The 21,739-nt window shown below is 38.5% G+C and overlaps 1 protein-coding gene across 1 annotated transcript in view; it reads left to right on the top strand.

The window, feature by feature from the left end:
- The window catches only part of ctu2 (cytosolic thiouridylase subunit 2 homolog (S. pombe)), a 30,134-nt gene extending 8,761 nt beyond the window's left edge, over positions 1-21,373 (top strand). Inside the window, exons 3-15 of the mRNA XM_052028102.1 lie at positions 1,258-1,336; positions 3,140-3,223; positions 5,522-5,570; positions 10,298-10,407; positions 11,320-11,681; positions 12,988-13,123; positions 14,409-14,540; positions 15,479-15,570; positions 16,055-16,155; positions 16,391-16,556; positions 17,485-17,551; positions 19,333-19,391; positions 20,432-21,373. Coding sequence (XP_051884062.1) covers positions 1,258-1,336; positions 3,140-3,223; positions 5,522-5,570; positions 10,298-10,407; positions 11,320-11,681; positions 12,988-13,123; positions 14,409-14,540; positions 15,479-15,570; positions 16,055-16,155; positions 16,391-16,556; positions 17,485-17,551; positions 19,333-19,391; positions 20,432-20,504 — 1,510 coding nt within the window. The 3' untranslated portion in view covers positions 20,505-21,373. The remainder of the gene's footprint in view (positions 1-1,257; positions 1,337-3,139; positions 3,224-5,521; positions 5,571-10,297; positions 10,408-11,319; positions 11,682-12,987; positions 13,124-14,408; positions 14,541-15,478; positions 15,571-16,054; positions 16,156-16,390; positions 16,557-17,484; positions 17,552-19,332; positions 19,392-20,431) is intronic.
- The last annotated feature ends 366 nt before the right edge of the window (positions 21,374-21,739 follow it).

Below are 21,739 nucleotides of genomic sequence, written 5' to 3'. Positions count from 1 at the left end.
TCGTATGTCAGCCCATTCATTCCAGGAATCATCTTCGCAAATCTTCTCTGAACCCTCTCCAACATCAGTATATTCTTTCTAAGGTAAGGGGCCCAAAACTGCACACAGTACTCCAAGTGAGGTCTCACCAGTGTCCCATAGAGCCTCATCAACGCATCCTTACTTTTATACGCTATTCCTCTTGAAATGAATGCCAACGTAGCATTCGCTTTCTTTACCACCGACCCAACCTGGAGGTTAACCTTTAGGGTATCCTGCACGAGGACCTCCAAGTCCCTTTGCATTATAGAGTCATGCAGCACAGAAACTGGCCTTTCAGCTCACCATGTCCATGGTGACTTTTTTTGTCTATTTACTCTAATCCCATTTGCCCACATTGGGACTGTATTGTTCTATGCCTTGCCTATCTGTCTAAATGCCTCTTAAACGTAGTAATTACATCTGATTCCACCATCTCCTCTGGCGTGTTCCAGACATCGTGGAGGGGGTGGGGGTTGTACCCCTCAGATCTGCTTTAAAACTTCCTCTCACCTCAAAACTATGCCCTTTTTCTGATACTGCTACCATGGGAAAAAGATTTTGATTATCTACCCTATCTATGCTTCTCATAATCTTATATACTTCTTTTGGGTCACCTCCTCAGCCTTTTTCGCTCCAGAGAAAACAAGTCCAGCCTATCCAATCTCTCCCTATTGCTAAAGTCCTCCAATTGAGGCAACATCCTGGCGAAAGGTGAGAGAAAGTCAAGTGGTATGTTTTGGGGGACAAAGCAAACGTAGATGGTAACTGAATGGAAATAACAATTTAGGATTGCAAATACAGGTAGCACAAAAGGCTTACAAAATATTTCATGGAGAAAATGAGAATCTGGTGCTGAAAAAGCAAGTAAATTTATATTGAGTGTGTACATGATGCTGATTACAGAACTTGAGAATTGTCTGTGGTTCTGGGCATTCTCTTGAAGAAGGGATATTGGAACCAAATGAAAATTCACTAAAATCGTAGCATAGGAAGAAATGTTTAAAATAACTGAACTGAAAATATTAAAAGATTTTCATTTCATTATTTTGAGAGGGTTTCCACTGGTAATTGGCCATGGAGGAACAATTTAAAGTATGTGCAAATAATCTTCATTTAAATAATTTACCTTTGCATTACATTTAAATAGTTATGTAATTACTGAATAATAGCACCAAAAACATTTGAACAAGAGTCATTCAGCTTTCAACATGAATGTTTGTCCTTCTTCTCATTCAGATCTTGCTTCAGAGAATACTTTGTGCATAAATTCCGTGCGATGTTAGGGAAGACGCGCTTAATTTTTCCAGGGGAACAGGCAAGTGACCGTAATTTCTTTAAACTTAATTTTTATTTTACAAATAAAAATAACCTGGTACTGGATTTAAAATTAAAACAACACCCTTCAGTTCAAAATAAATCAAAAATCTGCATTTGCTGGAAATCTGAAATAGAAACAGAAAATGCAGGAAATGGTCAACAGTTAAAGTTTCAAGTCAAAGACTTTCAGATCTGGGAAGGTTACAGAAAGGGTCTGAGAAGGATGGAAAGGACAAAGGGAATATCTTGGCAATACTTTATCGAAGACAAGATGGAAAACCGAAACCCTCGATGGTGAACAAGGCGAAAGAGATGGATGGAAATCCCATTGAGGAGAGGTGCAGAACTGCTCAAGGCTGATATTCCTGGAAGAAAAGTGGCTAATTCATCTTTCCCCCACTGTCTCTGCCTCTTAAAACTTCAACCTGAAACATTGACTTGGTTTCTGTTTCCAAAGATACTGCATGACTTGCTGAGTGTTTCCAGCATTTTTTGTTTTTACAGTCTAAATTGGAGGCATTGATAGGATGTTAATTTAATGTGAATTTGGAATAGGTGATTCTTTTTAGCATGAGTCGTTAAATTTCAATTAGAAACTTTTTTTTTCCCTTCAGTGAAGGAATATAAAACTCATAATCCTGCACCCTTTGGACTCTGGTGCTCTACTTGCAGATTTTCCAGACTCCTATTAATACCCAAACATACTTTTATTTCACTTTTTTAATATGTTACACAGTAGTATAATAAATCTTCAAGTGAACTTGGTGAGTTTGAAGAGAGCGGGAAATATACAAGTACTCTGGGCGTGGGTCCAGCCACAAATCAACCCACATTTCTGTCAACTGGTGTTCTGGATGCCAATCCCCAGCTCTGCCTCATCCAGCCCACAGAGTGGACCAGGCCCTAGCTGCAAACCCCACTTGCACTCTAGACCTCTGCCTCACATTGCAAACTAATTAGCAAGCCAGGTTCTGAACCATTAGGATTTTCAATCAATCAAATGACAGATTATTGGAATTTTACTGCACTGAGCAACTGTAACAGTCTTGCTATCAACCCAGCTAAGATCAATTGCCTTGCATCCAGCTAGGAATTGAATGTGAAACCTTCTTCATCTAAGTGGCTCTAAACAACAGTGGGCCATTTCCATTCTAAGGAGCTTTGAGAGCTCTAAATTAACGGTACTGATGCATTTTTGTTTGTTAAGTTTTTTTTTACTTTGTGCATAATTGAAAATTAAATTGGGCAGAAGGAAAAGTTATTAAGATTTGAAGCATATATTTTAGGATTTCACCTGCAAGATACAGAGAGGGAACATAGGGGAATAAATATATTTTAAAAAAAATTTATTTTGTAGTATGTAATGGGGGCACAGAGTGTAATTGAGGTAGGAATAACTAATTAATTGGGAAAAGAAGATACAGGCTACTAAAGTGACATAGACGCCAAGTTTGAATCAGTCTTGATCATTTTGCATGATGGAGCAGGCTCTAGTTGCTGACTGGTCTATTCCTCCTGTTTTTCTTTTGCAGAACTGTGGGTAGACAGCTGTCCAATAACTTTAGATTTGGATTAACTATAAAAGAGCAGATATAGATGTGATGGACTAATGTGATGTTTTGTGTCAAATTGCTTTTTGAATATAAAAATCTGAATACAAGGAGTCAGTACTGTCCTAATTAAATTAGTAAGACTTAAAGTAATCACCAGTTCATTACCTATTAGGTAACAGAATCAGAATTCATGGGTAACTAGATTTTTTTTGTTCCTCTCCATAATTTTTGTTTTTTTTTTTGTACAGGTCTTGCTAGCATTATCTGGTGGTCCGACATCTAGTGCAATGCTTTGTCAGGTTCAAGAGGTAATATGTTTTAATATCCAGGTAGTTTCCTTTCTCAACAGAGGCTCATTGCATGTGGAAAATAAGTAATAAGAAATAACTTGTTTTGCATTGGATCTCTTGCATCAATGTGAATGCACTACTTTTGTGTCACTAATGATTTTGTAATTTAAACAAAAGTAATGGCCGAGATTTTGTGTTCACCATTGTGCTTGAAGAAAACTGCTTGTGAAAATTTGGTGATATTAGGCATGGCATAGACTTCTTGCTGATAGCTATTGGTTCGGCTGGAGCCCAGCATCTGTGCCTTTGTGAACTGAATAACCAGCTGCAATGAAGAATTTACATTGGCAGCCAACTGGACGTAGGGCACAGAATCCATCAGTCCATGCAGGTGTCTGTGCTCCATTCAAACTTCCATCTGTCTTTACTCATCTGAATCCATCAACTCATCCCAGTAACCCCTTCTCTGTGATATTCTTGTCCAGCCTCCACTAAAATGCATCTATAAGAATTAAACACATTTTTAAACTGGAATTTTCAATGTTTCAACAGTGTTAATAAAGATTGGATCGTACATGTGAGATGAACACAAAAAAAGCATGAAAAACATTTGTTTTAGACATTAGAGAAAATAACAATCCTTGTACACAATTGATTTTGAGAGGACCAGAGAGATTATTAAGCAACATTATTATGCCATTGAGGCCTTATTTAGACCTCAAGCAGCAAAGTATTGCTGAAAATTCTCACTGATTTCTGAGATTATGGTTGGAGAAGTCTGGAAAGCAATATGGAGGTTCAGGGAATCATTGAAAGTAACCTCTGGGTTTTCTGTATTAACTACGTAAGTGCATGCTGTAGAAGTTGCTGTCCATTTCAGTGTGATGGAAGTGAACAGTGATAATTCAGTTTTAGAATTACAAAAGTGTAATACTTCACATTTTCCACCAGTCCAGTGATACTTGCTGATGTCATAGAATTGTAGAACAGCTATAGCACTCGAAGGTGTCATTTAGACCATTGTGCTTGTGCTGACTCTTACAGAGCACCCCCTCTACTTCCATCCCCACTCTCCAACCAGTTCACCCTTTTTGCAATTTTTTCCCACTATGTATTCTCTTGAAGGCCACAGTGGAACCTACTCCATCATGAAAAGGTTTATCACTCTTGATTCTCTTCCTCTTTTTATTTATCACTGTGACCTTTGGTCCCTGATCTTTCCTCCAAAGGGAACAGCCTGCCACTATCCATTCTGTCTAGACACCTCCTCATTTCCTTTACATCTATCAAATATTCTCTCAGCCTTCTCTATAGAAGACAACCCCTGTCCCTTTAATCTCTCCTTTTAATTGTAGTCCATCTTCCTGGAGCCATTCTAATAATAATTTTTTTAGACCCACATCCTTCCTATAAGATGGTGACTAAAATTGAACACAATAAGCAAGTTGAGTCTGGGTCATTGTCTTAAAGGTTCAGCATGACTTCCCTGCTCTTACACTCAATGCCAGAATTGTGTATACCTTTTAACATCTTTCCCAACTTCCACATGCCATTTGTGTACACATAGCCCCATGTCCCTATGCTCCTGCTCCCCTTTCAGGACACTATATTCTCTCTTGCCTCTTATTATTCCAACCAAAGTGCATCACCCACATTTTTTGCATTAAACTTCATCTGCCATGCATCTGTCCATTCCACCAGCATGTTGTGTCTTCCTGCAATCTGTCCTTTTCAAGGTTCACAATACTGCCAAGTTTTGTGTTCTCTGCAAATTTAGAAATTGAGGCTTGAACTTGCAAGTCTAGTTGATTGATGTAGATTTTAAAAATTACAATGGCCCCAACACCTAGGAAACGCCACTGTTCACTTTCCTCCAGTTTGAAAAACCAACATTCACTATGGCCCTGTGTTGTCTGTTACTTGGCCAACTTCATATTCATGCTATCAATGCCCCTTTTTATGCCATATGCTTTAATTTTGCTGATAAGCCTGTTAAGTGGCACCTTATCAAAACCTTTCTGGAAGTACCTGTACAGCATACTGATTGCATTACCTCTTCAAAAAGTTCTTGATGCTGTTAAGATTGAGTTATGTATTAAAGTGCAATATTTTAATTATAGTCAGTTGATTCAAATTTGATACATCTCCAATTTTACTATTATAGCTGGTAACAGTTATGACGTTACCCAATCTCAATAAAACATTTGAAATTTCGATGTTAGTACATTATTATTTGATCCAGCTATAGCTTTAATAAATTGGCTTTGTACTGTTAGCAAGTAGATTTATATTAGCAAAATATAATGAACTCTTATTTCTCTTTTAGGGTTTGTCCTCAAGAAGCTCCAAAGAAATTACGTTTTTTCTCCTGGGATAGTCCATATAGATGGTAGAGTATGAAGTACTTCCATCCTCGGAATAAAAGGAAGTGGGCAATTTTAATTTTTTCTAGTGACTACATGTCAGTTTATATCATTGCAATTGTATGTAGCACTTTTGTTAAGAGTGCTGCAGGTCTCAACAGTAGACTATAATAGAGCATCTGATTTCATAAAGATAAAGAAGGGACTTTGGATTGTAAGTTGGTCTCTTGAATGTGGTGTTATTGATCCTGAAACACAAATTTAATCATGGAGTTAATGCTTGACAGAGGAGGCATAGGTAAAGATGTGCTTTGTAAGACTACTTCATAAGACTAAGTAAGAATAGAGTGAGGGGAAGAGGAATACAGACAAGACCACAGAGGTTTCATGTCTCATTTAAGTCTAAGTTACAATAGGGTATTGATCAACTGGGAAAGTGGGCAAAGGAATGGCAGATGGAATTTAACTCCAAGTACAAAGTGATACATTTTGGGAAGATAAACCAGGGCAGGACATACACAGTGAATGGTAAGGCCCTGGGGAGTGTTGCTGAACAGTGAGACCTAGGGGTACAAGTACGTAGTTCCCTGAAAGTAGCAACACAGGGAGACAGGGTGGTGGTGAAGGCATATGACATGTTTGCCTTCATCGGCCAAGGCATTGAGTATAAGAGTTGGGATGTCATGTTACAGTTGTACAAAATGTTGGTTAGGCTGCATTTGGGGTATTGTGTGCAGTTCTGGTTGTCAAGCTACTAGAGAGATGTGATTCAGGTAGAGAGGATCTTTTGTCTGGGCTTGAGTTGTAAGGAGGGATTGGATAGACTAGGTCTGTTTTCTCTAGAGCAAAGGAGGCTGAGTGCTGATGTGATAGAGGTAGCCAGTGTCTGTTTCCCATATTAGGGGCCTCTAAAACTAGAGGACAGAAATTTAAGGTGGGAGTGAGGATGTTTAAAGGGAATTTGCGTGGTAAATCTTTCACAGAATAGTTGGTATCTGGAATGAGCTGGCAGAGGAGGGGTGGAGTAGTAACAACATTTAAGAATCATCTGGACAGTGACTTGATTGAGCAGGGCATCGCGAGATATGGAATCATGCAGGCAAGTGATATTAGTTTAGATGAGCATAATGGTCAGCATAGACGTATTGGTTCAAAGGGCCTGTTTCTATGCTTTACAACTCTGAGATTAGAGCAGGAGATTGCAGAGACAGAGCCATGAGCTCATGGACGGGCATCTGAATGATGAGCATTTTTAAATCAATGTTATGAGATGAAGGACCACAGTTGATTAATAAGTAATAATGGAGCAGGGCAAAAAAAGATGAAAGATGGGTGCACTGTAATTTTGGTGGTGGAATATAACAGTCAGCAAGGGAAATGGAATCTGCAGGTCAGAAGCAGGCCACTCAGGCTAAACCTGGTCTGAGTAGGCTATCCTGCTCCAATTGCAACTCCTCCTATATCTCTTTATCTGTACTTATCAGGGTATTTTCCATTTCTCTTGCTCTAATCTGCTGGTTTAGTTTTCCCTTGCATCTATGCAATTTTTTTTCTGGGATCACAAGACAAGGGAGCAGAAGTAGGCCATTCGGCCCATCAGTCTGCTCCAAGGAAAAGGGAAAAAGAAAAAGAAATGAGAAATTGGGGGGAGCCAGGTGAAAAAAAAAACATGCTATTCTAACCCCAATTTCTGGCCTTATCCCCATATCCCTTGATACCCGACTATTTAGATATATGTCTATCTCTTCCTTAAACGCCTCCAATGATCTGGCCTCCACTGCTGTACCTGGCAAGGAATTCCACAAATTCACCACCCTCTGGCTAAAGAAATTTCTCCTCATCTCTGTTTTAAACCTGCACCCTCTAATTCTAAGATTGTGCCCTCTGGTCCTGGACTCACCCACCAAGGGAAACAGCCTAGCCACATCTACTCTGCCCAGTCCTTTCAACATTTTAAATGTCTCTGAGGTCCCCTCTCATTCTTCTGTACTCCAGTGAGTACAGTCCAAGAGCCGACAAACGCTCATCATATGTAAGCCCTTTCATTCCGGGAATCATCCTCGTAAATCTTCTCTGAACCCTCTCCAACATCAGCACATCTTTCCTAAGATATGGGAGTTGTTGGGGGGGGGGGGGGGCAATTACAGTAGAATCTGGGGATGTGGATGGGTATGTGAGAGAGAATAGGTTACCGGGAAATAACTGGAGGGAATGTGGATTGCCCTGAGAGCCAGCATGGGCTGAATGGTCTCCTCCTATGATGTGAGAAATATAAATATATTTGCAAGTCAGAATAATGTCCAGCTTGGTGGAGAATCTGCAAGTGGTGTTGTTACCATTTCTGCCCTTGTCCTTGGTGGTAGAGGTGCCATTGAAATAGGCTGGATGAATGACTGCAGTGCATTTTGTAGGTGGTACACAGTGCAGCCACTGTGTCGCAGTGATGGAAGGAATGAATGTTTAAGGTCATTGATGGGATGCCAATAAGGTGGATCCTTTATTGTGGATGGGGTGAGCTTTTTGAGTGGTTGGAGCTGCACTCATCCAGGCAAGTGGAGAGTATTCCATCATGCTGCTGATTTATGCCCAGTAGAAAGCTTTAGGATCAGGAGTAGTCACTCACCATAGGATACCCAGCCTCTAATCTGGTTTTGTAGCAACATGACGATGTTGCTGGTCTAGTTGAGTTTTCTGACCAAAGGTGACCACCAGAATGTTGGTGGCAAGGGACTTGGCTAGGGAAATGGCCATTGAATATCAAGGGCAGGTGGTTGTTGATGGCCATTGCCTTGGCTCTTTTTTGACAGGAATGTTACCTACCACATCAGCCTGTGCCTAAATGTTGCCTAGATTTTGCTGCATTCAAGCATGGACTGCTTCATTAGCTGAGGAGTTGCATAGTGAATTGTAGATTATCCAATCGTAGCACAAATCCTCAGTTCTGACCTTATGATGTCATTGATGTAGCTGAAGATGGTTGGGCCTGGGACTCTTGCAATGTTGTCCTGAGGCTGGGATGATTGACCTTCAACAACCACAACCATCTTTGTATAAGTGTTTTCACTTTAATGTCCATTGACTTCAGTTTGCAGAGTGTTTTGGTGCCACCTTTGCCAAATGCTGCTTTGATGTTAAGGGTAGTCATTCACATGCTCCCTTGGAATTTAGATTCTTGGTACATGTTTGGACCAAGGCTGTGATGAGTTATTTCTCAAGTTTTGCATTTTATGTATTAATCATTATTTTACATTTGCACACTATGGTTTTGTACACTTACAAGTGAAAACTTTTTCTGTACATCAACGCTATGAAACTCTTTCATCAATCTTAAAGTCCTCACTCCTTGATCTTTCTGGAAGCAGGTTCTATAAGTGTATACCCTGTTTTAGTATCCTTGTAATTTTTTTTATTTCCAGTGTCACGAAATATTTTTATAACATGGAGGCTAGAATTGGCACATCCTACATCTGTGGTCTAATCAAAGTTCTACACATACTTAAAGTAACTCCTTTTCTTAAACATAGTTTTACAATTCTCCTGAATATACCCCAGTGTTCCATTTTTCTTTTTAATGGCCTCATTAAACTGTGTTACTAATTTGGTGATTAACTTACCAGTACTTTAGATCCCTTGGTTCCTCAGTTAAATAGTTATTATCCAAGCAGCATGTTGTCTCTATTCTTCCTACCAAATATTGTTATTGAAATCTTCTTTACCAATTATATACTTATTGTACAAGTTTAATAATGTCTTGGTTACTCTTTCTTAGTGTTAATTATACTCCCAGTTGGATGTTGTTTGCAAATTTGGAAACTATTTCTGATTCTTGGGAGTAATTATTAAACTGTTCACAATGGTAGTCCTTGCACTGATCTCTGTGAAACATTTCTCTCATCTTTTGGTAGTCTGAATAGCTTCCCCTGATCCCCACTCTTTTTTTTCTCTCCATCCAGCTTGATATAAGTTTGCTACTCCACATGCACTCGCAATAACTGTTTTGCTGCTGCCTACTTGACAGTCTTTTTGAAAATCCAAATATCTACTGCAATATTCTTATGAACTCCTGATAATTCCTCAAAGTCAATAGGATTGATCAATCATGAAATTTGTTAACGACCATTATGCTTTTGTTTTAACTATTTTTTCCAGTTGCATTTATGAATAAGATTCCATTTCTACTGTTGATGTTGAGCTAACTGACCTCTCATTCTCTGATCTTGTCCTAACATCCTTTTTCAATCTCGGAATAATATCTGATGTCTGTCAATCCTGCAATCCATCCAAAGTAGAGAATTTATATTCTGAGTTTCATTCATTTTATCAGTTTTCTTTTCCTTATCTTCTAATGCTTTGCCCAGCTATTACTTGCCTGGGTCAAAAGGGAGAGACAGAACAAATAACATTTCAGTAGTTCTACTATTTCGATATTATTTACATTATCTGTGGAGTTTAACTTGTATATTCTTTGGCATTTTCAGTCCTGATTTATTTTGAAGTCTTTAAAATACTACTATTATATTCCGCGATAATTTAGTTTCATGGTAACTTTGTATTTTTTTTAAACTTTCCTTTGTATTTGCTTCACCATTTTCTTTTGTTGTCTATTTACTATGCATTGAGAATAATTGACTGGTGAGTTGTGGCAGAGACAGACAATGTTGCAGAGGTTAGAATAAATAAGGCATGTTTCAAATGTGGGAGCAAGAGCAGTCACATAGAATGTTTTTGTTATCACTTTACTTTTTACCTACAGAGGGAGCTGTATGTGGAAGGAGCCTTGAGGAAAGACGGGAAACTTTATCACAGCTGGAATGCATGTTCCAGGCTTCAGGATTTCCTTACCATATAGTCTATTTAGAGGAGGTAATTTTATTAAGTTATCCTTAAACATTACTTCATTGTAACAGTTTTAGCAATAGTCCATAGAACCATAGAACAATACAGCACAGTACAGGCCCTTCGGCCCACCATGTTGTGCCGACCTTCAAACCACACCGAAGACTATCTAACCCCTTCCTCCCATTTATCTCTCTATCTTAAATTCCTCCATATGCTTATCTAACAATCTCTTGAACTTGTCCAATGTATCAGCCTCCACCACCACCCCAAGCAGCGCATTCCATGCATCAACCACTCTCTGGGTGAAAAATCTCCCTTGAACTTTCCACCCATTACCTTAAAGCCATGTCCTCTTGTTTTGAGCATTGGTACCCTGGGAAAGAGGCGCTGGCTGTCCACTCTATCTATTCCTCTTAATATTTTGTATACCTCTATCATGTCTTCTCTCATCCTCCTCCTCTCCAATGAGTAAAGCCCCAGCTCCTTTAGTCTCTCCTCATAATCCATACTCTCCTGGTAAATCTCCTCTGCACCCTTTCCAATGCCTTCACATCCTTCTTATAAGGAGGCTACCAGAACTGGACACAGTACTCTAAGTGTGGTCTAACCAGAGTTCTGTAAAGCTGCATCATCACTTCGCGGCTCTTAAACTCAATCCCCCAACTTATGAAAGCTAACATCCCATAAGCTTTCTTAACTACCCTATCTACCTGTGAGGCGACTTTCAGTGATCTGTGGATATGAACCCCCAGATCCCTCTGCTCCTCCACACTGCCCAGAATCCTGCCATTTACCTTGTACTCCGCCTTGGAGTTTGTCCTTCCAAAGTGTACTATCTCACACTTCTCCGCATTTTTATATTGTTTTTGATCCAGTGAAACTTTTGCCATTTATTTAAAAAAGTATTGAAACAAGTTGACTGCTTTTATTCCACAGGTGTTCAAATTGCCAAATTCCATGCTGCACAGTGTTTCCTGCAGTCCAGCAAGCCATGGTGAAAACTACAAAGAGGCTGTGGATGGTTTCCTACAAAAACAACGAGAGACCCTGGTTGATCCAGAGCAAGAGCCTACGGTTGAGCAATTGAACATCACACATTCAGAAGACGAAGTTCAATCAAAACTTGCTCAGCTTGGTATTTGTGATGTATTTACTGAAGAGAATTCTGGGGGCACCTCATCAGAAAGTTCCGTGAGTGGGAATTGGCAGTTTACTTCGGCAGAAACCGAAGCAGTAAAGGAACTGTTCAGTTCAATAAAGACTCTGACTGCTAAAGAGGAATTGCTGCAAACATTACGGTAAAAAAAATTCTGAATGTTGCTTCAGAGTAGATCTTAATATTTTGCTTATTAATGAGATTTTGATCTGCCACAGTAATATCCCCCAAAGTGATATTGGCACCTGCTTCACCTAAAGGTTCATGACATTGTGTAAAGAATTTTACAGTGATGCAGTATGGAAATGGGCCCTTTGGCCTCTGAATACACGCTGACCACTGAACACCCATTTACACCAATCCTACACTAATTTATTCTCTTCATGTTCCCATCAATTCCACCAGGATTCTGTCACTTAACTACACACTAGGGGCAATTTACAGGGGCCATTAACCCACCAACCTATACGCTCTTGGGATGTGGGAGGAAACTGGAGGAAACACGGGCAGAAACAGTACAAACTCCACACAGACAGCACCCGAGGTCAGCATTGAACCAGGATCACTGAGGCAGCAGATTTAATAGCTGCAACTTCCCATATTTTGTCCTTATGTAACCACAACCCTTCTGTTCCAGGAGCAGCAAAATGCACCTTTTTTAAAAAAAACATTTAAAACAAGTAGACTCTGTACTGCAGAAACAGTCACTTTATTTTTATTAATTTTCATAGAAACTTGAACTGCAGTGAAGGGCCAAGCAGGTCACAGTCACTATGCTGGGTCTTTGCAAATGCAGTTGTAGGTGCAGAAAAAGGAATGTGAAAATAAAAATGTCCAACTTCCTTTTAAATTTATGAAGTTGGCTTCAAACAGATATTCAGATGAACTGGTCAAATTCCATTAACAGAGTGGAAAATTATTTTTCTTCTAGAACTTTTGCTAATGATTTTAAATCTAACCTTTTGTCAATAGTTTCTTAAATCATCATAAGCCATTGTCAGATCATGTTATTAACTTTTTCTTTTCAAAGAAAAATAGTCCTATATTTTTCACCCCATCTTCATAATTGAAATGTGTCACTCTTGAAAACATTCTAAGAAGTCACACCCTGTCTTCCCCATACCTTTTTTAAGTTCCCTTCTTCTAAAGCTGCATTGCAGTGGTTCCATGGATACAAGTTTCCTTTTTGGACATTGCCTGAGTGACAGAGTCTGGACAGTTGAATGCCAGTATTCAACATGAACAGTTATTTGCCAAGCACAATCTTTTCATTATCTACCATTCATTTCAAATGCATCTTCAAACAAGATTGCTTCTTAAAATAATCTTTACCAGTTGCATGTGTAAGCACAAATGAAAATATGGCTGACCTCTTGTCTATGTCAATAGTGCTTTCTCCAGTCATTGTGGATTTTAAGTTTCTCAAAGAAAAATGCATTTCTCAACAGACATCATCTGCTTTTGTACACTGCAAGGATCAAAGGCTACACAAAAATAATGATGGGAGACAGCTGTACCCGACTGGCAGTAAAACTTCTGACTAACATTTCATTGGGACGTGGAGCCTCACTTGCTATTGATACAGTAAGGAGTAAGCTACCTATTGGAAGTAAAAAAAAACTAAGTTGACAGTGATCAACGTGGGTAAATCTTATTTCTTAAAAAAGTTATTTGTGTTAACTAATCAATGCCACAATTCATTTAAAAATACACTGGGGGGGAAAAAATTGCTGATCACTTATAAATATGATGCCATTATCATAATAAACTATTCTTACATTGGATATTCTGAACTGCTTTTTGGACTCCATTTGAACTGCAAGTTTAGTTTGGATATCAAACATGGGTTTGTTCTAAATAATGTAGGACTTGAAGAGTTTGTGGATTACCCATTTCATGTGCTTTCCTCATGGCTATGCTGTTGCTTTGGAAAATCCTATTCTGGTAGTCCTGAAAAAATTATCCTTTTCAAACATATCATTTGTAAATTACCATTGAATGTACCAAGGGCTTTTTGAATGGGGGGGGGGGGGGCATGCATTTCCTCTGTCTTCTCTGCAGGACAGTGTGCTCAATGCAAAGAAAGCAAGCATGTAGTTTAATAACCCAAGTAACTTGACATTTATTAAAAAGCAAAATTGCAGATGCTGGAAAACATTGGTTAGTCCACAGCTGAAGTACTGTGTGCTAGTATAGATTGGTACTTGATGGTTGGCATGGGCACGCAGAGCAAAAAGCCTGTTTGTGTTGTATGACTTTAAAAATACTCCATAGCTCAGGCTACACCTGTGGGAGAGAAAAAGAGTTAATGTTACAGATCATTGTCACACACTCCAGCCTATTGAGTACTTCCAGCATTTTCTGTTCTCACAACAAAGCAATTTTATTGCTCAAAATCATTACTGAAATATTGAGATCACATTTGTATCCCAAAATTTGAATATTGTATTTAATTTAAGAATTATTAAAAATATAACCTACAGTACCATGTTATTGGAAATGAAACTCCAGTTACTTGAATCTGGAGCAAAAAAAAACCAAAACTACTGGATGAGCTTCATCCTGGCCATCTTCCCTCTGATGCAAGGTCTCAACCCAAAACACATTGACAGTTCTTCCCCCCCACCCACAGATGCTGCTCAACCCAGTGAGTTCCTCCAGCAGTTTGTTTTTGCTCCAGATTCCAGCATCTGCAGTCTCTTGTGTCTCTAAGTTATTGCTCTTACTTTAACTCATGCTGAGATTTTGAGTTATGTGCTTCATCTAGGGCTGTAGAGCTTAATTTAAACTAAAAGCTTTCAGTAATATTCAGATCCCTAGTTTAACTATCATAAAAGTATTGTCTTCTGTTGTTCCTGTCCAAATCCAGGGCTTCTCAGATAATCGTTACGGGGACATCATGATTGTACGGCCAATGAGGGAATATTCATCTAAAGAAATTGCTTTCTACAATAAGCTTTTTAATGTTCCTAATGTCTTTACCCCAGCATTGGATACAAAGGTAAGATAATTCATTGCATTTAAAGGCTGTGCACTATCCTGTCTGCAAATTTAAAACCATTCATAAAATTTAGTGTACCAGGGCACTTTTGGAGTGAGAGCTTGTACACTATTGTCTAATACTCTTCATACTGAAAACTGTTTGGTATAATTGTATACTGGGGGAAAAAGAAATCCTACATTTCTGCTGTGTGTGAAGCTCGAGGCAATTCAGACATGGTTACAGGAGGCATAAGTTCTTGTACTAAGATAATTTTTGTAGTACAAGGCATTTTAAGAGGACTCCATGCAGAGTTGTACAGCTCAGAAACGGCAACTTTGGCCCAATTGGCTCATGCTGACCAAGATTCCCATTTACCTGTGTTTGGCCCATATCTCTGTAAACCTTGCCTGTCCATGTACTTGTCCAAGTGCCTTTTAAATGTTGTTAATGTACCTGCCTACACCACTTCCCCTGGCAGCTCATTCCATATACTGACCACCCTCTGGGTGAAAATGTTGCCTCTCAAGTTCCTATTAAATCTCTCCCCTCTAAACCTATGTCCTCTAGTTCTCGATTCCCTAACCCTGGGAAAAAGACTGCACATTCCCCCTTTCTAGGCCCCTCATGATTTAATGCACCTCTATAAGATCATGCCTCATTCTCCTACACTCCAATGAAAAAAGGCTCAACCTCTCTCCATAACTCAGTCCCTTGAGTCCCAGCAATTTGCAGTTTTCTTTTACTGCAGTTTTATTTTATTGATGGCCACCATCTATCAGATTAATTGAAAAATTAAACTAAATACTTGAAGTGCACATGAATACCAGTGACCTTTGAATATAACTTTACACAAAGTTATTTGATCGCTGCATAATTTAGAATTTCATCACTTCTGGTTTATTGAATAAAAGGTAGTTGTTCCAAGCAACTCAAAGATCTGCTCTTTACTCTTGCAGGCCAGTGATAAAGCTAGCATCCATCGATTGACTGAGAGTTTTGTGAACAAGTTGCAGACTGATTTCCCATCCACTGTAAGCACTGTTTACAGGTAAGAATTGTGCTGCTTTTTAGCCTTAAAATTATTTGCGAAAACATTTAAAGTGCAGTACATTGTGGAAACTTGGAACAATGGAAAGTGTTATTTTGCATGTTTTTGAACTATAGTGTTTTTATTATAATGTCTTCATTCTTTCCACTGAGATTTTCTCCCCTTTTTACTCTTCCAAGAGTGATATAGAACGTGCACAATAGGGCAAATAGACTACTACCAATCGCAGTCAATGCTAATGTTAACCAAAAGCCAAGAGATGCACAAGAACACTGCTCTAGACTCCCTTTGCAATTCTTTTTCTATGCATGCCTTGTAGTCATGTTTTAACAATATGGTTCAAATAAGAGGGGGTTTGAACATAACTTAAGATTGAAAATCCTTGTTTCTACAAAGTATTTGGAAACTCAAAAATTACGTTAAGATATGGGACAGAGAACATAATAGATTGCAGTAATCTGTTGTTAGCCATTTTTTCTTGTAGGACCAGTGAGAAGCTGAATACAGCTTGCTCTGACTTGAACTATGATGCTGAACAGCCAGAGAAGTGTTTACTATGCCTCTGCGCTATGAACAGTAAAATAGGTAAGTATTAAAAGGCTTTCTCTTAATTGCTTTACAGGGATGTTTTAGTGTTAAATGCCCAGTTGTTTTCTAATGCTTCTAACTTTAATTTCTTAGATTCACCTGGAAAATATGCAACAGAGGGTAGATCACAACTGAGGGACATAGAATCTGGATTAATTGTTGAAATTGCTTATAAGAAAATGTACTTAAAAGTCCAGACATTTTTAAAAACACATTGTATGTTCTCTTTAAGAGGAAGCTTCGGCATTTCACGCTACCCTAATATCAGAAAAATTATCACTCAAGCAGCTTCCTGATCAGGTGCCAAAGGTTACTGAGCAATCTTGCTGTGGTAATGGAGAAGACGAAGGAAAATGCTGTGGTATGCACTCAGAAGCAGCATACCATTCAACAGGCTGGTAGGTGTTAACAAGCATGGACCTATTTTTAGATAAAAAGAGATGGGTATTATCCAAGTGGAAAATTAATTCATTCACATAAACCTGTTCATTTGAATTTACCGTAACTGTTTACTGAGACTATGGTTAATGGGAAAATGATGCTATCTAGTTCTTTAGACAAATCTTAATTCTTAAATTATAAAGTTAAAATTTAAAAAATCATTCATTTTAAACTCAGAAGCTGCTGTCATTGACTCTTGCCACTGATTTCTTTCTATAGCTATAAATTTCATCTGCCTTACTGGGACTGACCCCATATCTTGGGAATTGAGTTTCTAATCCATCCCTTAAGTCATCAAGATTCCCAGTTTACACCTATGTACTACTGCCTGTATCAGCTCATCCAGCTTTTTGCTATCCCCAGATTAAACCATTTCATTGCTATCTCTTACTGGTATGCGGCTTAACACCCTCTATAAATTCATTCAAGACTCAGCTGCTTGTATCCTAACTTAAAAGTTGTGTTGAACCATTCCACCTTTATCCATTGATAAAGGTTAGCTCCTTGTCAACTTGCACCTCATTTAAAATTCTCGTTGTTGTGTCCAGTTGTGAAGGTTGTGGTCTCAACCTTCAAAACCCCTTTCTTCATCTTGCCCCAAATCATGGAGTTTTGTGTTCCTCCATTTCTGATCTGTTGTGCATTCCTACCTTCTTTTGCCCTATCACCGGTAGCTGTGTCTTTAGGCAGATAGACTCTAAGCTCTGAAAAATTATTCTTATACCCATTTGTCAAAAAGTTTGCTTTTTTGGTACAGTGTCAGTTTGTATGCTTTCTTGGAGCAGCTTTGTAAAATGCTGTACATTTTCTTGTTGTTCATGTAATAGCAAATTGTAGTAAGTCTTTAAAAGTTAATTACTAGTTAAAATGTATTTGCTATTTCAGTGGAAATAGAACCACCAATCTCCTCACACTGCTTTGCTACAGCTGTAGACTAACTATAAAAGATATGGTGAGTCACCTTGTGAAAATTCAATTTCCCAGTTTTGCTATTGTTACAAGCAATATTTAATACAAAACAAATTCAGGAAGTTCTACATCAGGTCAGGCAGAATCAGTCTGAAGTGTTAACAATGTTTAAAATCTAATTTGTTTAAAAACTAATTGTTTTTAAACTAATTTAAAAACAATGTTTGTAATAATAACATTTCTAACCCTAAAATGAGCTCTGATATAATGGTTTTGATGAACATTGTTTCCATTTGCTAAGGTATCAAATTCGGATTCCAAAAAAGCCAAAGTTCTAATATTTAATTACACACTATGCATTAATTGAACGTTCTGTATGTAAACTGTCATACTTAACATGGAACAGGCCCTTCAGCCCACGATGTCTGTGCTGACCATTTTACCAATTTAAGCCGCACATGGTCTATATCCCTCCTATTCCTTGCCTGTTTGAGTCTGTCTAAATGCCTCTTAAATGTTGCTCTTGTATCTGCTTCCACCACTTCCCCGGCAGTGTGTTCCAGGCACCTACCAACCTGTTTAAAAACAACAACTTGCCAAGTAAATCTCCATTAAAGATTCCCTCTCTCACCTTAAAGCTATGACCTGTAGTATTTGACATTTCCATCCTAGGAAAAAGACTTATCTATTCCTCTCATAATTTTATCTGCTTCTATCAGGTTGCTCCTCTGCCTTTGATGCTCCAGAGAAAACAATCTAAGTTTGTCCAACCATTCCTTACAGCTCATACTGTCCAATCCAGGCAACATCCTGGTGAAATTCTTCTGCACCATCTTAGCCTCCACTTCCTGCCTCCAAATGTGGCCCAAAGTTTTATACAGCTGCAACATGACTCCAGTTTTTATTAGTCAACACTACGACCAATGAAGGGAAGTCTGCCTTATACCACCTTTACCACCCTATCCACTTGTGTTGCCACTTTCAGGGAGCCATGGACATCCACCCCAGGATCCCTCTGTACATCAGTGCTTCTCAGGGTCTTACATTTACTGTATACTTACCTCTTACATTTGACCTCCCAAAATGCAGTACCTCACTTGTCGAGATTAAAGTCCATCTGCCATTTCTGTCCACATTTCCAACTGTTCTACTTACTGGGGAATCCTTTGACAACCTTCCTCAGTCCTCACAACTTTGCCAATTTTTGTATTGTCTGCACACTCACTAATCGGCCCACCTACATTTTCATATCAGGAGGTCCTAGCACTGATCCTGGCAAAACATCACTGGTCACAGACCTTCAGTCAGAATAACATCCCTCTGCCACCACCCTCTATCATACTTCCACCAAATTAATTCAAATATACACGTGTAGATCACTAGTCATTTGCTTACCTAAATTATTGCAGGCAAGTTGGATTGGTATAGATAGGCATGATGGTCATCATGATGCAGTGGGGTAATGCCCTGTTTCTTTGCTGTACAACTAACTCAATAAAAGACAACTATCGTAGTGCGGAGTTAAAACACCAATAAAAGATTTGCAAAATAATCTAAACACCATTTACTTTCCAGTAGGCTGCAAAGTAGACAGTTAAATTGCATAATAGGTACTTTTCAGCTTCAATCTTATAACTGTACATTGACAAGGCAAGTGTTTATGCATTTATCAATGGAAGACGGGTCCAAAATCAGAATGTAATTATGTTATAGAAAAAACTTAAGACTCACTTACTCTACCCCATACCTGCCAGAAAGTTCCACTCTTACATTTGGGCCAGCAATGCACTAATGATTCCCCCCCATTTGGTTGTTAACTTCTAGGTGTCACTGGATCTCTTACCACAATATGTCCTCTCTGAAGCGGAGCGCAGAAAACGCAGGTGAATTTACATATACTGAATTAAGATGAAGGATTAATTTAAATTAATAATCACTAGGCTATTTATAAAAGTAATTTGATGATTAAATAGATTTTGATTCCATTACAGACTTAATGTTTGTGTATAATTATTTATCTGGGCCCTCAGCAGTAGAAATTAATTTCTTATTTAATTAATGTTTGATATTCACTTTCTGTACCCGTTGTGCCAGTGTGTTTTTATAAACAGGTGGGTGCGTTCAGAGAGATCTAGCATACACAAAAGCTGAGAAGTGGGCTTGCAGCTGATAATGTCATTGAAAGGAACCTTTTACTGTCATGGATGACTTTGTTCCTCACTACACAATTGCAATTTTGTAAAGAAGTTACCTCACTGCTGTATTGGTTCACCAGCAGAGTCTAGGGCAGTGCTCATAAATAAATCCCAGCTCCCTAAAAAGCAATGTAGCATTGTCCAAGGCCTGGGACAAAGTTTTAAAAAAAACTTTAGCCTGACCAATTCTTCAGCTCAGTCTAGAAATTTCCACCATCAGTCTTCCACAAATCAAGTTTACTGAAAGAATTAATAGTGAAAGATCAGCACCATAGATTTAAGTGTAATCAAAATATCATACCTTAAACTCTAAAACCAGATTAGTAACTGATACAGAACTTCAGTGATATTTTCATACATGTTCACTTCAATTTAAAAAAAGTGACCAAGCAAAGCTGCTGCACATTTTTCTACCTAAGCATGATTAAGAAACCAAGATCCTTTACAGAGAACTTGGTTACTTCAGTTTATGTCTAACATTTAAAATGCCAAGCAATCATCAAAAAAATACAAGGAGGGATGAGGGGTTTCTAACAATTGATTCGTTGGCAACATTTGAAGGAGCCAAATATTTGTAACATGCCTGCCTTAAGAAATACTGAATCAGAAATTGGAGCTGATAACTAAATTGGATTTAATGTTTATTCTTTCTTGGGCACTACTCTCACATTGACGGTTGCACCCAAAATGGAAATGGTAATTGACAAATCTAATGTGGTTTGTTTTAGAGCACAGGTGAGGGAACAGATCAAGGAGTTCCTCTTGGCTCCCGAGAAGGAAACAGATGCTGCTAGCTCTTGACCACTCAGCCTGAATATGCCATATTGCAGGTTATATACATTATCCATGTAGCTCAGAAGCAAATGTGTTATGAATAAATCATGAATTGCAACTTGCCTTGTCATTTTGGCACTTGAAGTTCAGATAATTAGATTTCCACGTTCAGCCCTAGGAATGTGCAGCAAGAACTACAATGCAGATTGCCCATGGTATTATAACAAATCAACCCTGATGTTTTTAGTTGATTTATAATCATTGTTTTGTATACTTATTTACTTTGTGATGCTCTTAAGATTAAATGGCCTGTTTGTAAATAAAAGTTTGTTGAAATATTAAATTCAAAAACTGTTCCTAAATTTAGAGTGGTGAGATTTTCTATTGCAATACTGTTAAACCTTAACACATCTGACCAATGTTATTTTTATTATCATGTTGGCTAAAACTGGATGACAAATTGGTTTAACCTGTATTTCACAACAGCACTTTTGAGAAAACTGGAAGAAGCGGTCATGGTTAGTAGAGCTGTTGCACATCACCACACCAGTGACTGAGCAAGTTCAATCCTGGTCTCCAGTGCTGTTTGTGTGGAGTTTGCATGTTTTTTTCCTGTAAGCATGTGGGTTTCCTCTGGATGTTTCTGGTTTCCTCCACATTAAATGGGCCACTGTAAATTGCCTATAGTGTGTAGAATGAGTGGTAGAAGCTAGGGGGGGAGGAATAAAATGGGGGTACCTGATGGTCAGAATGGAAGGGTGTGTTTCTGTGTTGTTTATGATAGGATTATCAAATACTGAATGGAAAATTTAAGTAGATGAAAAGGAAAGCAAATTATGGCAAACTTCAGAAATTGTATTTGTCCTCTAACCAGACATGCCATTTTTCCTTGAAGCTTGAATAAACTCCATTTACAAGCAATTTGTATAAGTTTGGTTTTACTTCAACATTTCTCAAGCTTGTACAAGATTTTTAACAAGTATCCCACATTAAAATTCTGACCAAAGGCCATGTTTTGAGGAACAAAAATCTTATCTTCAGTCCGGGCCTTTGCAACTTCCTGGAATGAACATGCCTCCCTAATGATCAATACTTGCGCTCCTTATCACCTGATCTATCTTTAACTAATCTCCATTTAGTCTGGATGCAGGGTTTTGACCCAAAATGTTGATAATTCCTTTCCTCATTCCCACAGAGGTTGCTCAACCTGACAAGTTGCTCCAGATTCCAGCATCACAGTCTCTTGCTCTTGCCTTGCATCT

This window comes from Pristis pectinata, chromosome 13 (assembly GCF_009764475.1).
Source record: "Pristis pectinata isolate sPriPec2 chromosome 13, sPriPec2.1.pri, whole genome shotgun sequence".
NCBI classification, from domain to species: domain Eukaryota; kingdom Metazoa; phylum Chordata; class Chondrichthyes; order Rhinopristiformes; family Pristidae; genus Pristis; species Pristis pectinata.
Note: the sequence above shows the minus strand (reverse complement) of the source record. Positions and strands in the feature narration are given on the sequence as shown.